The 14,750-nt window shown below is 35.9% G+C and overlaps 1 protein-coding gene across 3 annotated transcripts in view; it reads right to left on the reverse strand.

Moving 5' to 3' along the window:
* The window catches only part of LOC136043134 (dehydrogenase/reductase SDR family member on chromosome X-like), a 30,375-nt gene extending 18,956 nt beyond the window's left edge, over positions 1 to 11,419 (reverse strand). For all 3 annotated transcript variants that reach the window (XR_010621562.1, XM_065728068.1, XM_065728071.1), the window contains exons 1-3: positions 11,223 to 11,419; positions 5,960 to 6,067; positions 3,989 to 4,162 (exon numbers count right to left, since the gene is read on the reverse strand). Coding sequence is in view for 2 of the 3 variants with exons in the window: in XM_065728068.1 (XP_065584140.1) it covers positions 3,989 to 4,162; positions 5,960 to 6,067; positions 11,223 to 11,316 (376 nt within the window). In the remaining variant the exon portion in view is untranslated. The remainder of the gene's footprint in view (positions 1 to 3,988; positions 4,163 to 5,959; positions 6,068 to 11,222) is intronic.
* Between the last annotated feature and the right edge of the window lie 3,331 nt (positions 11,420 to 14,750).

The following is a 14,750-nucleotide window of genomic DNA, read 5'->3' on the forward strand; positions in this document are numbered from 1 at the left end:
AAAGTACCTACAAAGTCATAAAGATGTACCATGTGCTGTGATGAATAATATTGAAGATGTGGCTCAATTGAAGTTGCCAAAAAAAAATTCTTAAGTTCCCAGCGGATGTCCTTCCCCCCATAGTTATCAATGGACTCGACAGTTTCCTCAACCACGATTTATGGATTCAAAAATTTTCTGACTAAATACAACAGTTTTCCTATCTTTTAAATAAATTGAATTCATTACTCGTTAAATAAGCTTAATCTACTAGATGCATAGGTGATCCATAGAAACATCCATATCCGCATCTGAGGCAAGGGTCTACGAAATTAATCCAAAGGTGAACCTTGAGCAACAGCTGTAAAAGTACCTACAAAGTCACAAAGATGTATCATGTGCTGTGATGAATAATATTGTAGATGTGGTTCAAGGGAGGTTACCAAAAAAAAGTTTCTTAAGTTCCCAGCGGATGTCCTTCCCCCCACCGTTATCGATGGACTGGACAGTTTCCTCAACTATGATTTATGGATTCAAAAATTTTCTGACAAAATAAAACAGTTTTCCTATCTTTTAAATAAATTGAATTCATTACTCGTTAAATTAGCTTAATCTACTAGATGCAAAGGTGATCCATAGAAACATACATATCCGTATCTGGGGCAAGGGTCTAGGAGATTAATCCAAAGGACCCTCTCTTCTATGGGGAAAGAGTGGCCCAAAGATGAATCATTTTATTTTTTTTTAACTCCGTCTCTTCCCGAGAAAATAAAATGAGCCCCCTTCCCCCCAAGAATCAAGCCTGTGGGTTACTATAGGAACTAACACCAGACATAAAGGAATAGGAATTACTTGAAACCGATAAATGTCCCCCCCCGAAAAATATGGGAAGAGGCAGATTCTTTTCAATTTACTGTTATTTTCAATCACTTTTTTATTCCTTTGGGAAGCAAAAAAAATCAAGCAGATAATAAAACAAAATAAAAATGAATGAATAGAATATAAAACAGCATAATAGACTAAAAACCATGAGACTAATTTTGGAAAAACACCAGTATTGTCATGTATTTTTTTTTTATTCTTATTTCAACCAAGGCTAAAATGACTATAGTCTAGCAGAAAAAAACGTTCATGCAATCTCTTTTTGTGACAAAAAACAGCCCAAACTCCAGTTGAAACTTAAATACACTTAATTCTCGCCCTCCAACACCTCCTAATTCAGATAGTATATAAACTGGACTCATCGCGTAAATATATATTTTAGTACCAATAACACAAAAAAACTTGAATTTTTCTTTTATGAGAAGTCATTCTCAAATAAAAGCTTTGCTGCCATGTAAAAACAAATACTAATTTCCGATCAACAAAGAACAGTAACTTTATCTACTTTATAAAAGTAAGATTTCGAAAGATAATTACCATGACCTATATATACATACGACCATTAGGTCAACCAACGCATTTCAGTTTCCAGTTAAGAAAGATGAAAGATAAAAAGCAAATAAATAAAATTGGTGACAAATTCAAGCTTCAGGATCCAAAAATGATCATAAAAAGATCCAGCAAGGCAATTGGAATTATTAAATTTGCGCTTTCTTTTAGAATGCTTCTATTTTGTGACACATAGCTCTTATAACTTTCAAGTCACTTTCAATTTTTTGCTTGTTTTAATACATAACAAGAGCTAAGAGCCAAGAGCTCATATGGTATGAGCTCTAACAAAATTTCAAGAACCAATAGATTGATTTAAAAGGAAAATCAGAGGCTTAATGCCGGCCGGGATTTAAAATAAGAGCTCTGAGTCACGATGTCCTTCTAAATATCAAAATTCATTAAGATCCGATCACCCACTCGTAAGTTATAAATACCTCATTTTTTCTAATTTTTACTCTCCCTTTAGCCCCCCAGATGGTCGAATCTAGGAAAACGACTTTATCAAGTCAATTTGTGCAGCTCCCTGACACACCTACCAATTTTCATCGTCTTAGCACATCCAGAAGCACCAAACTCGAAAAAGCACTGAACCGCTCCCCCCAACTCCCCCAAAGAGATCAAATCCAGTACGGTTACGGCAACCACGTATCTACGACATTTGCTTAATCTATCCACCAAGCTCCATTCCGATTCCTCCACTCTAAGCGTTTTCCAAGATTTCCGATTTTCCCCCTCCAACTCCCCCCCATGTCAACAAATCTGGTCGGGATTTGAATAAGAGCTCTGATACATGGATTCCTTCTAAATATCAAATTTCCTTAAGATCTGGTCACCCGTTCTTAAGTTAAAAATACCTCAATTTTTCTAATTCTTCCAAATTAACACCCCCCCCCCAAGCTCCTCCAAAGAGGGCAGATCCGTTCCAATTATATCAATCACGTATCTAGAATTTATGCTTATTCTTCCCATCAAGTTTCATCCCGATCTCTCCACTATAAGCGTTTTCCAAGATTTCTGTTTCCCTCCACCAACCCCCTATGTCCCCGGATCCAATTCGAGCCGAATATGGAGCATCTGAGACATAAGATCCTTCTATATATCAAGTTTCATTAAGATCCGATCACCTATTCGTAAGATAAGAATACCCCAATTTTCACGTTTTCTAAGAATTCCGGTTTCCCCCTCCAACTCCCCCCAATGTCACAGGATCTGGTCGGAATTTAAAATAAGAGCTTTAAAGCACAAGATCCTACTAAATATCAAATTTCATTAAGATCTGGTCGCCCGTTCGTAAGCTACAAATACCTCATTTTTCCGAATTACCCCCCCCCCACTCCACCATAGAGAGCGGATTGGGTCCGGTTATTTCAGTCACACATCTTAGACTTGTTTTTATTATTCCCATCCAGTTTCATCCTGATTTCTCTGCTTTAAGTGTTTTCTAAGATTTCCGGTCCCCCGAACTGTCCCCTCCCCCAATGAGGCTGGATCCGGTTGAAATTTAAAATAAGAGATCTGAGTTACGAGGTCCTTCTGAATATGAAGTCTCATGAAGATCCGATCACTCCTTTGTAAGTTAAAAATACGTCATTTTTTTCTAATTTTTCAGAATTAACCCTCCCCCCACCCCCACAACAGATCGGATCCGTTCCAATTATGTCAATCATGTATCCAAGACTTCTGCTTATTTTTCCCACCAAGTTTCATCCCGATCCCTCCACTCTAAGCATTTTCATGATTTTAGGTCCTCCCCCCAATGTCACCAGATCTGGTCGGGATTTAACATAAGAGCTTTGAGACACGATATCCTTCTAAACATCAAATTTCATTGAGATTCGATCACCCGTTCGTAAGTTAAAAATACCTCATTTTGTTATTTTTCAGAATTAACCCCCCCCCCCCAACTACCCAAAAGAGAGCGGATCCGTTCCGGTTATGTCAATCATCGGATCCGTTCCAATTATGTCAATCACGTATCTAAGACTTCTGCTTATTTTTCCCACCAAGTTTCATCCTGATCCCTCCACTCTAAGTGTTTTCCAAGATTTTAGGTTTTCCCCTCACAACTCCCCCCCAATGTCACCAGATCCGGTCGGGGTTTAAAATAAGAGCTCTGAGACACGATATCCTTCGAAACATCAAATTTCATTAAGATCTGATCAACCGTTCATAAGTTAAAAATACTTCATTTTTTCTATTTTTTTTTCAAATTAACTGGCCCCCCACTCCCCCCCCCAGATGGTCAAATCGGGTAAATGACTATTTCTAATTTAATCTGGTCCGGCACCTGAGACGCCTGCCAAATTTCATCGTCCTAGCTTACCTAGAAGTGCCTAAAGTAGCAAAACCAGGACCGACAGAATTTGCGATTGCTATATGTCACTTGGTTAATGGCAAGTGCCATAAAAAAAGGATGGTATACCACATTGTGTTGATAATAAACAGTTTTAGTTTAAAGGAGCTGTTTTTTATTACTGAAAATAATCCAATCAACCATCTTATACTATAATCTTATCTTATACTATAAATATCTTATGCTACAAAGATCTTATAGTACAAAAATCTCATACTATACCATTATTGACTAGTATGCTAATAGGAACGTTCTTTTCCAAAATCTTGGCAGCGAATTGTCGAACAGACTTCATATTTCCAGTGTCCAGTTCAATCCATTCTACTTTTTCTTCAGGGACGTTTTTCTCTTTCAGATTTTCCTTCAAAATATCTCTACTTTTTCCATCACGGCAGCCTGGAAGGTAGGACCAAAAAATATACGAAAAGAAAGTTCTGTTCTTGAATAGTCTTTTTTTTTTACTAAAGTGTATTACGTAGTTTTAAATATAAAGAATAAATTGTCTTTATGTTGTTATTAATTGGTTATGAATTCTGCTGGTTTTAATTGATTTGATCGCTTTGATATGTTTACTTTTTTGTGACAAATACTACCATATTTCTTTAACTGTGTTTGTTTTAAGTTTAACTCTGAAGAGCAAATTCTGGGTTTGAGGTAGCCATTTTTTGGAAATAAACCTTATTTCACGTGAAATTCTTTTCAGCAACTCATGCTAAAAATTAATTACTAAAATATAAGTCCTGACATGAGTTCCAAAAAACATTAGAATGTAAATATAAGAACTCATCTAAAATACTTTGAGATTGGGGGGGGGGGCAAATTCAAAGCAGTAAACAGCCTAAGGAAGATCCGTGTGCAGCTTGAGACATTTGCATTAAATTATAAGTAATATGGGTTCGGACAGAATTCTAAAAGTGGAGGAGGGAGGCGGTATTAGAAAGTTCTTTAAAATTTGTCTCAAAGAAAGTTTTTTTTTCAGGAAGACAGAAATGGTTCCTTGCCCTAGTTAAACTGACACCTTGTATTTAAGTGTTCGTTCCTCTATTCAGGATAAAATCCTAGTTTCCTAGGTGGAAGCCCAGTCGTCAATTATAAAAAAGGTCCAATTTTGGTATTATTTACATATAAATTCAAGCCTTATTATGATAATAAAGAGTTGAACAAAATTAAATATTCTGCAACAACAAGCGCAAAGGCCTATGCATCTTTAAACTAAGTAGATATCATCAAAAATGGTTTGTTCATGGAATTCATGTTCTGTGCACACAAAAAATTGAAAACTAAACAATACATTCAAGGCTGTATCCAGGGGGTGGGGGAAGTGGGTTTGATCGCCCCTCCCGAAATGTTTTGTCCGACTCGTAAAAACATAACAAAAATGAATATATACAAAGTTTTGATGCGTTTATTAAAGTTTCTTTACCCCCCCCCCAAACAAAAAAAAATCCTGGATACAGCCCTGAATTCATATTTTTTGTTTAAGAGTGCAGAGACAAACCCATTAATTACTTTATACCCATCTCCTTAATTTGATTTTATCAAAGAGTCATTTATGTTTCATCTTCTAATTTTTATAGTGATTTTTAACGAGATTGCAGGTATTTATTTTGTTGATAGTTGGTGGATATGAAACAAACTAGTGACTCTTGGACTGTATGGTTTATTAAGGTAGCTCCAGGATTTGACCTGAAACCTAAATCTGAATTTTTCTTTTTGCTTTAGTTAAGCCCTAGTCTTAGGGAATAGTTTTTGTCTCGAAAATAGGGAAATAGTGCAAGTATGAGTTTCAAAATTCCTTCTCGGATTTTTTCAAATTTGAATTCTTATCTAAAATATTCCCATGTGTTCTAATATGCATTCTTTTCATCTTTGCTCTCTCTTCCTGTTTTATCTCTAGGTTCCATTTCTCACTTTTTTCTTTCAATCTTCTATCTTTTTAAAAATCCCATACCTTCATCAAAGCATTTTTGGGTGTGCAATATTTACTTGATTCCTCCTCTCCTTCCAGCATCCTTTCTCCATTTTACCCTAGCAATTAAGATTTTTAAGAAAAAACTTCAAGTATCTATTCATCAACAATGCCCATTCTTTCTTATTTTTGATTCTTTTAACATAGTGGCTTAATCCTTAAGCAAAAAATGAAACTGTTAATAGGTATTAAACAACTTTTGTAAATACCAAGAAGTTACTTACCTACAATTACTTTTAAGCCATGTTCAACAAGTCGCTTCACAGTTTCCAAACCAATACCTCTATTACCTCCTGTGACAATAGCAACTCCTTCAGTGTATTCATTAAGTCCTGTAATGCAACAATAATGAGATATTAAAACTGCCAGTAAGTAACTGTGTTACACTTAAATTAAAGGATATGTTCTTTTCTTCAATAATCAAATGTTTTTCAAAACCTTATCAAGGAAACTAAAACATTGCAAATTTGCTTTTTATTACATTGTTTTACTACTATTAACAAGTCACCACAGCTCCAAACCACCTGAGAACAACATGGCTACACATGCTACTCCTCTATCCTAATCTATTCAAAGCATCCCTCTTTACACCTTCCCAAGAAGTACCCATTTCTCTTAAGTCTTTCTTTACATCCTCCCACCCCAACCATGGACGACCTGCTTTCCATTTAGCCCTAGACGGTTGGCTGAAAAGGACAATCTTTGGCAATCTGGTCATCCTTCATCAATAGAACGTGCCCTCATTATAGCCCTAGAAAGCAGGATTGAACCACACTTTTTGTATAGTCTACTGTTTGAAATACAGTCAGCCAGGTGCTGAAAACAATCTGGAAGCAATTTATCTGGAAAACATCTAGTAAATCTTCATCTGCTTTTTGGAGCGCCCATGCTTCAGAGCCATACATGATCACAGTCATCACTGTAGTTTCAAATATTCTAATCTTGGTTTGTAGACTTATCTTCCTATTCTTCCAAACTTTTTTCAACTGTGATAAAAACACCCCAAGCCTTGGCTATTCTACTTTTAACATCTTCACTGCTCCCACTTTCTTTACTAATAATACTACAAAGTTAAGTGAAGCTGTCCACTTGATCTTTTTTTTTTTGGCTACCTAACATCACCTATTAATCTTTGCTTATTCCTAGCCTTAGCAACTTAGCCTTCTTAACATTAATTTGCAAAATTATTCTAACACCATGAACTTGCAGGAGGTAGTCACCCTTCCAAAATTTTACATTTGAATTAGCCCTAGACACTACTAGATGGTGATCTTTACTTTTAATATCAATAACAGCACTCCTATATACCCTAGTATCTTGTATTGATCCTTCCAGTCTTTGATTTACAATAGCATAATCAATAAGGTTTGTTCATCACACAATACTGGTTTGTATCATCACACAAATACCATGTTATCTTATGGCCCATTTTATGACCAAATACTGTATTGGTTGTAAATAGATTGTTCTACCTACAAAATTGCAGCAGTCTGCAGCCATTACTGTTTTCTTTTCCTATGCCTATCCCTGTTTCTACCAACCTGGGCGTTAAAATATCCTAGTAAAACACCACAATTCTACTTGGGACCCTGTCTATTTGTTCCTGTAACTGTAAATAAAATCCAATTGAGTCACTACTATCTCCATCAGTAGGTTCTACAGAGGCATATACTACAACAACAGATACCCTGCACTTTTTAGTCATAAACTGAGTGATTAGTGTTCTATTCAAATTGTCTGAATTCATCAATCAGAATGTCAATACGATAGTTATTTTTAATGTCAGAAGATTCCAAGTTCCAATTTTCATATTCTTTAAATCATTGAAATTTGGCCTCAGGAAAACAGGACAGGTGTCAGTGCAGGACAAGGACCAACACATCCTCTGAAGTCTACACTGAAGCACTTAAGCTGGATTAAAACCAGACAACAAGAAGTCCCTGAAACCTCTAGTACAATCAGAGGCTTTGTGCAATCCTGGACCCATATTGGTCACAAAATAGTTTTCAGCATTTGGCAATGCTCTTCTATCAACAAGAGTCAAAATCCTGGACAGACAATCTCAAGCCTATTACTTCCGATTCATTATATATTCAGGCCTACAAATATACTGCCACTCATAGTAGACAAAATAGCTAGGAAGAGGTTTTTCAGACAAAAAAAAGCCTACCAAAACAGACCAAGCCCAGAAGAATTGTCGATTAATGGACAGAATTCTATACAAATGCTGTGTTGCTTACTAGATTACAATTTCCTTGAAGAGTGCCACTTCTCAAGTTGGAATAGAGTTGACTGCAAGGTCCCCAGTCTTGCAGGTGCCCCAAAAGGGTCAAGGCAGTCCTTTGTCCATAGATCTGGATCTATTTCAAATCTAGGAGGGGAATCAGCAGCCCTAATTGCTGCCCTTGTTGTCAAAAGCATAGAGAGCTGGTATAGAATCAAACCTTTCCAGTATTTTCAACATTTAATTTATATCTGTCTACTTTTTCTCCAAGCTGGAAAAAGGCTGCAAGTTCTACCAACACAAACCTTTCCACAAGACTAATAAACACTAAAGACACCAATACTGAGAAAAAATTGTTATTGTACTTGCTGGATTTGAAAACCCTCTTGCTCTTGAGGCAACTTTGAGGACAAACCCAAATTATAAACTGGGAAAATTGTTGAAGTTGTAAAACAAGCTGGAATGCTTGACTCTATTTTAGCTTTCCATAATTTTAATAATCCTGTTTTTTGTCATTTGTTCTACAGATGCATGTGGTTTTTGGGAAAGTAATTTTTTTTTCACAATTTTTTAGGGAGATCAAGACAAAAATGAAAAAAATAGATAAAATATATTAATAAGAACATTTCACTAAATCAAACAGTTCGTGGTAACGAACTGTAGTAAGGAGCGACCCGGCTCAATAGTAACAAAAACTCTAAAAAATGGATTTTTGATACCAATAGCTACATCAAAAGAATCGCATTTTAATGCTGGTTTTAAATATATAAGTTTCATCAAGTTTGGTCTTACCCATCAAAAGTTACGAGCCTGAGAAAATTTGCGTTATTTTAGAAAATAGGGGGAAACGCCCCCTAAAAGTCATAGAATCTTAACGAAAATCACACCATCAGATTCAGCGTATCAGAGAACCCTACTGTAGAAGTTTCGAGCTCCTATCTACAAAAATGTGGAATTTTGCATTTTTTGCCAGAAGGCAGATCACGGATGCGTGTTTATTTGTTTTTTTTTCTTTTTCCCAGGGGTGATCGTATCAATCCAGTTGTCCTAGAATGTTGCAAGAGGACTCATTCTAACGGAAATGAAAAGTTCTAGTGCCCTTTTTAAGTGACCAAAAAAATTGGAGGGCACCTAGGCCCCCTCCCACGCTAATTATTTTCCCAAAGTCAACGGATCAAAATTCTGAGATAGCCATTTTATTCAGCGTAGTTGAAAAACCTTATAACTATGTCTTTGGGGACGACTTACACCCCCAGAGTCCCCATGGGAGGGGCAACAAGTTACAAACTTTGACCTGTGCTTACATATAGTAATGGTTATTGGGAAGTATACAGGCGTCTTCAGGAGGATTTTTTTGGTTTGGGGGAGGGGTTGAGAAGAGGGGGATATGCTGGGGGAACTTTCCTTCGAGAATTTGTAATGGGAGAAGAAAATTTCCATGAAGGGAGAGCAGGATTTACTAGCATTATTTAAAAAAAAAAAAATTAAAAAATAAATGTGAAAAAGCTTTTTCAGCTGGAAGTAAGGAACAGCAATAAAACTTAAAACAAACAGAAATTATTACCCATATGAGGGGCTCACCTCCTTCTAATACCTCACTCTTTACGCTAAAGTATTTTTAGTAATTTCAACTACTTATTCTACGGCTTTTGTGATTCAGGGGGTCATTCTTAATGAATTGGGATAAAATTTAAGCTTTAGTGTAAAGAGCAAGGTACTGACGATGGGGCGAATCCCCTCATATATGTAATAAAAACATGAGAATAAAAAAATTCTTTACATAAGCAAATTTATAAGTTACGTAAATCTTTTACCAATAAAAAGATTTGTAAAAAATTAAAAGTTCTAGTTGCCTTTTTAATTAACCAAAAAATCGGAGGGCAACTAGGCTTTGTCCCCCCCCCTCTGTTTTTCTCAAAATCATTTGATCAAAATTATGAGAAAGCCATTGAGCCAAAAAAAAAAATATACAAATTTCGTTTTGATTATTCCTCTGCGGAGACCCAAAATCAAAACATGCATTGATTCAAAAACGTTCAGAAATTAAATAAAAAAAACAAGTTTATTTAACTGAAAGTAAGGAGCGACATTGAAACTTAAAACGCACAGAAATTACTTCATATATGAAAGAGGCTGCTTCCTCATCAACGCCCCGCTCTTTACGCTAAAGTTTTTTACTGTTTTAAAAAGAAGAATTGAGAGAAAGAGTCAAACTTTAGTGTAAAGAGCGGGGTGTTGATGAGGAAGCAGCCTCTTTCATATACGAAGTAATTTCTGTGCGTTTTAAGTTTTAATGTTGCTCCTTACTTTCAGTTAAAAAAACTTGTTTTTTTTATTTAATAAAGACAGAGGCAAAGTTTCCCAAACAATTTCTGCATTTAGCACAACAAACTCCTTTTTACTTTGCATTGAAGAGGCTGATTTGTTGTATTTTTATTTTTCAGTTTCAGCTTTGGCTTTTTAACTTTTAATTTTTCTTATTAATGCATGTTTTATCCTTTTTTGTTGATGTTGTTTTAGGTTTATCTATTTTTCATATAATTTGTGAGACCACTTCTTGTAAGATTCACATAATTTGAATACAACTCAGAGGAAATTAAAACAAAAGAACTGCATGAACACTTTTTGATAAGAATTATAAAGCTCTTCCCATAGGATAGGCCATAAAAAAAAGCTAGCAACAGGCAATGTAAGACAACAAAAAGAACATGAAAACAATTAAGCAGCATTTAACAGCCAACAAGGAGTCCATAACCACAGTAGGCATTTTTTTTTTTTTTTTTTTTGCAGAGGCTAGGCCTATCTTTAAAACTTTACAAATTGGGATTGAGCAAAGTTGTGAAGCTGAAAACAATTTGTTTGTACTCAATTTAAGCAAAAAATCTATTTTGCAAGGTTTCACTTTTACAACACACAGATTTTTGAAGGTCATCAAGGGTCAGGATCTCTAGAGGGAGGAGTGAAGGTAGGTACTCCAAAATACCTACCAGGAACATACTTTAGCCTATAGACCCATCCCTGACAGTTTCATTTTCGTAACCTAACTTCTATCCAAGATAACCAAAAGTAGCTAAAGTAGAATTCTGCCAATTTTTGTACAGCCAAGCCTAGGCAGCTGAAACAAAATTAGCCCATGATGGCATAGATTATTATATTTGGAGAGAGAATTGACAAGAGAATCTAATAGTACATTTACTTCTGTCTGACTTGTACCCTAGCCTATAAGAAATCTGGAAAATTGGACTATGCGACATGAACTTCACCTGTTAATTTCTGCTGAGTTGAAAACCCTTCTTTAATGCAGTATTTCGTACCACTAACCCATAAGGAAGCATGTGAATAGAACTCTTTGAACATGATTTAACAGACTTTATGAAGACTAAATTTGGTAGTAAGTTGGGCAGCACTCAAAGCTCAATGATGTGGAACGTGAGGAAGAATTTAAACCATAGCATTAGAAATGCTCCCTACATATATGAAATTAATATGCTAGATAGCAGCACTACATCAAGACACACCATCTAAGCTTTCGCCTATGCTAAAAACAAGGAATTAGAGATTCTAAAGATCTTGTTCTTGCTACTCCATCGATCTTATTTGGAGTCTTTGACTTTCTTATGCAGTTTATTAAGACAGTGAACATCCATAAAATGTACTGTCTCCTGTATACTATTTCCAAAGAGAACAAGAAAGTTCACTTACCAAAGATTTCACGGTTAAAAAGGTGCTTAAGTTTGATTGGTTCGCATTTACGAGTCCTATGGTGGCTCTAGGCTTGCGCAGGAGGCAGCTACCTCCAACTCCCAGTTATTCTGATGTCTAACATTATATCCCTTTCATTTTTAAAAAAAGGTATGCCTGTGGCATATCATGCCCCTGAGACTTGGCCGTATCCAGGGGGGTTGAGGCTTTGGCCCCTCCCCACCTGAAATGTTTGTCTGACTCGTAAAGACGTAACAAAAATGAATATAAAGATTTTTTATGCGTCTTTGAGTTTTTTGTGTAACCCCCCCCCCCCCGAAAAAAAATCCTGGATACGGCCCTGGTACCCGGTACTCGGCACTCGGCATGCGGTATCTGAGGACCTCAGATAGTGAGGCCTAAAACTGCTATTGCCTAAGACGCATTTCTGAAAGCCGTTGAGAAAAATATTCACAAATAATCGGTTTCTGGAAATTCAATAGGTTAGTTTAATAAGCACGTAAATAAAAGTAAATAAAAAAAGGCGAAAAATTGAAAGGGAAAGTGGTCCTTTTAAATCCCTCACTCATTTAAATTCCTATGTTTTTCATAGCGTTGCCTATAAAGTGTAATATCGCTACTTAAATGAACAGCGGAGTGGGAACAATGTTTTTTTTTTCACCAAGCCACTTTGCTTGGAAGGAATTTTAGCGTAAACAGTGGAGGGGGAGCACCAAGGGGACCTGCAGTTAAATTTTATTTAGGATAAATCTGAACATGGTAGTAAAAATGAACAGATGTCAAATATAGTTGTCTTCTAATAAAAATTAACATTGATAGTGAGATAAAGCAAACAGTTTTTTTTTTTCTTTAGGAAAGGGACCATTAAGCCCTCCTCTCCCAGCTCTTTACCTTAAAATTTTGAATTTTTTCGAACATTCCATAATTCACAAATCATAACATTGTAATACCTATCAAACAGTTCGTGGTAACGAACTGTAGTAAGGAGCGACCCGGCTCAATAGTAACCAAAACTCTAAAAAATTGAATTTTGATATCAATAGCTACGTCAAAAGAATTGCATTTTAATGCTGATTTTTAATATATAAGTTTCATCAAGTTTAGTCTTACCCATCAAAAGTTACGAGCCTGAGAAAATTTGCCTTATTTAAGAAAATAGGGGGAAACACCCTCTAAAAGTCATAGAATCTTAAGAAAAATCACACCATCAGATTCAGCGCATCAGAGAACCCTGCTGTAGAAGTTTCAAGCTCCTATCTACAAAAATGTGGAATTTTGTATTTTTTTGCCACAAGGCAAATCACGGGTGCGTGTTTATTTTATTTTTTTTATTTATTTTCTTTTCCCCAGGGGTCATCGTATCGACCAAGTGGTCCTAGAATGTCGCAAGAGGGCTCATTCTAACGGAAATGAAAAGTTCTAGTGCCCTTTTTAAGTGACCAAAAAAATTGGAGGGCATCTAGGCCCCCTCCCACGCTCATTTTTTCCTTAAAGTCAACGGATCAAAATTTTGAGATGGCCATTTTGTTCACCATAGTCGACAACTATAATAACTATGTATTTGGGGATGATTTACTCCCCCAAAATCCCTGGGGGAGGGGCTGCAAGTTACAAACTTTGACCAGTGTTTACATATAGTAATGGTTATTGGGAAGTGTACAGACGTTTTCAGGGGGATTTTATTTTGTTGGGGGGGGGGGGGGCTGAGGCGAGGGGGCTGAGAGGGCTATGTTGGAGGATCTTTCCTTGGAGGAATCTGTCATGGGGGAAGAAAAATTCAAGAAAAAGGGCGCATGATTTTCTAGCATTACTATAAGAAAACAATGAAAAATAAACATGATAACGTTTTTTCAAATGAAAGGAAGGAGTAGCATTGTAACTTAAAACGAACAGAGATTATTACGCATATGAGGGGTTCTAAAAATACTTTAGCATAAAGAGCGAGGTATTTAGGAGGAGATAAATGACTCGCTCTTTATGCTAAAGTATTTTTAGTAATTTCAATTATTTATTCTACGGCTTTTCTGATTCAGGGGTCATTCTTAAAGAATTAAATAAAAAAAACTAATTTTTTAGCTGAAAGTAAGGAGCGACATTAAAACTTAAAAGGAACAGAAATTATACCGTATATGAAATGGGTTGTCCCCTCCGCAATCCCTCGCTCTTTACGCTAAAGCTGTTAATTGTTTTAAAAAATAGAATTGTGGCAAAGAGTCAAACTTTAGCGTAAAGAGCGAGGGATTGCGGAGAGGACAACCCATTTCATATACGGAACAATTTCTGTTCGTTTTAAGTTTTAATGTCGCTCCTTACTTTCAGCTAAAAAAATTAGTTTTTTTTTTATTTAATTTCTGAACGTTTTTGAATTAATGCATGTTTGGTTTTGGCTCTCCTAACATAAATTATTAAAATGAAATTTGTATATTAATTCTTTTTTTGGCTAAATGGCTTTCTCTTAGTTTCGATCAGACGATTTTGAGAAATAAGGGGTGGAGAAGGAGGTCTAGTTGCCCTCCAATTTTTCGGTTACTTAAGAATGCAACTAGAACTTTTAATTTTTAACGAATGTTTTTATTAGTAAAAAATATACGTAACTTAAGAATTAACTTACGTAACAAACTTTCATAATCTTATATTTTTATTATGTATGCGAGGGGGTTTGTACCCTCGTTAATACCTCGCTCTTTACACTAAATCGTAAGTTTTGTCCCAATTCTTTAAGAATGACCCCTGAGTCAGAAAGGCCGTAGAATAAATAGTTTAAATTACTAAAAATACTTTAGCATAAAGAGCGAGGTATTTATCTCCTCCTAAATACCTCGCTCTTTATGCTAAAGTATTTTTAGAACTCCTCATATGCGTAATAATCTCTGTTCGTTTTAAGTTTCAATGCTACCCCTTCCTTTCATTTGAAAAAACGTTTTCATATTTATTTTTCATTGTTTTCTTATAGTAATGCTAGAAAATCCTGCGCCCTTTTCATTGAATTTTTCTTCCCCCATGACAGATTCCTCCAAGGAAAGATCCTCCAACATCGCCCCCTCCCCTCAGTCCCACCCCCAAACAAAATAAAATCCCCCTGAAAACGT

This window comes from Artemia franciscana, chromosome 2 (assembly GCF_032884065.1).
Source record: "Artemia franciscana chromosome 2, ASM3288406v1, whole genome shotgun sequence".
Taxonomy (NCBI): Eukaryota; Metazoa; Arthropoda; class Branchiopoda; order Anostraca; family Artemiidae; genus Artemia; species Artemia franciscana.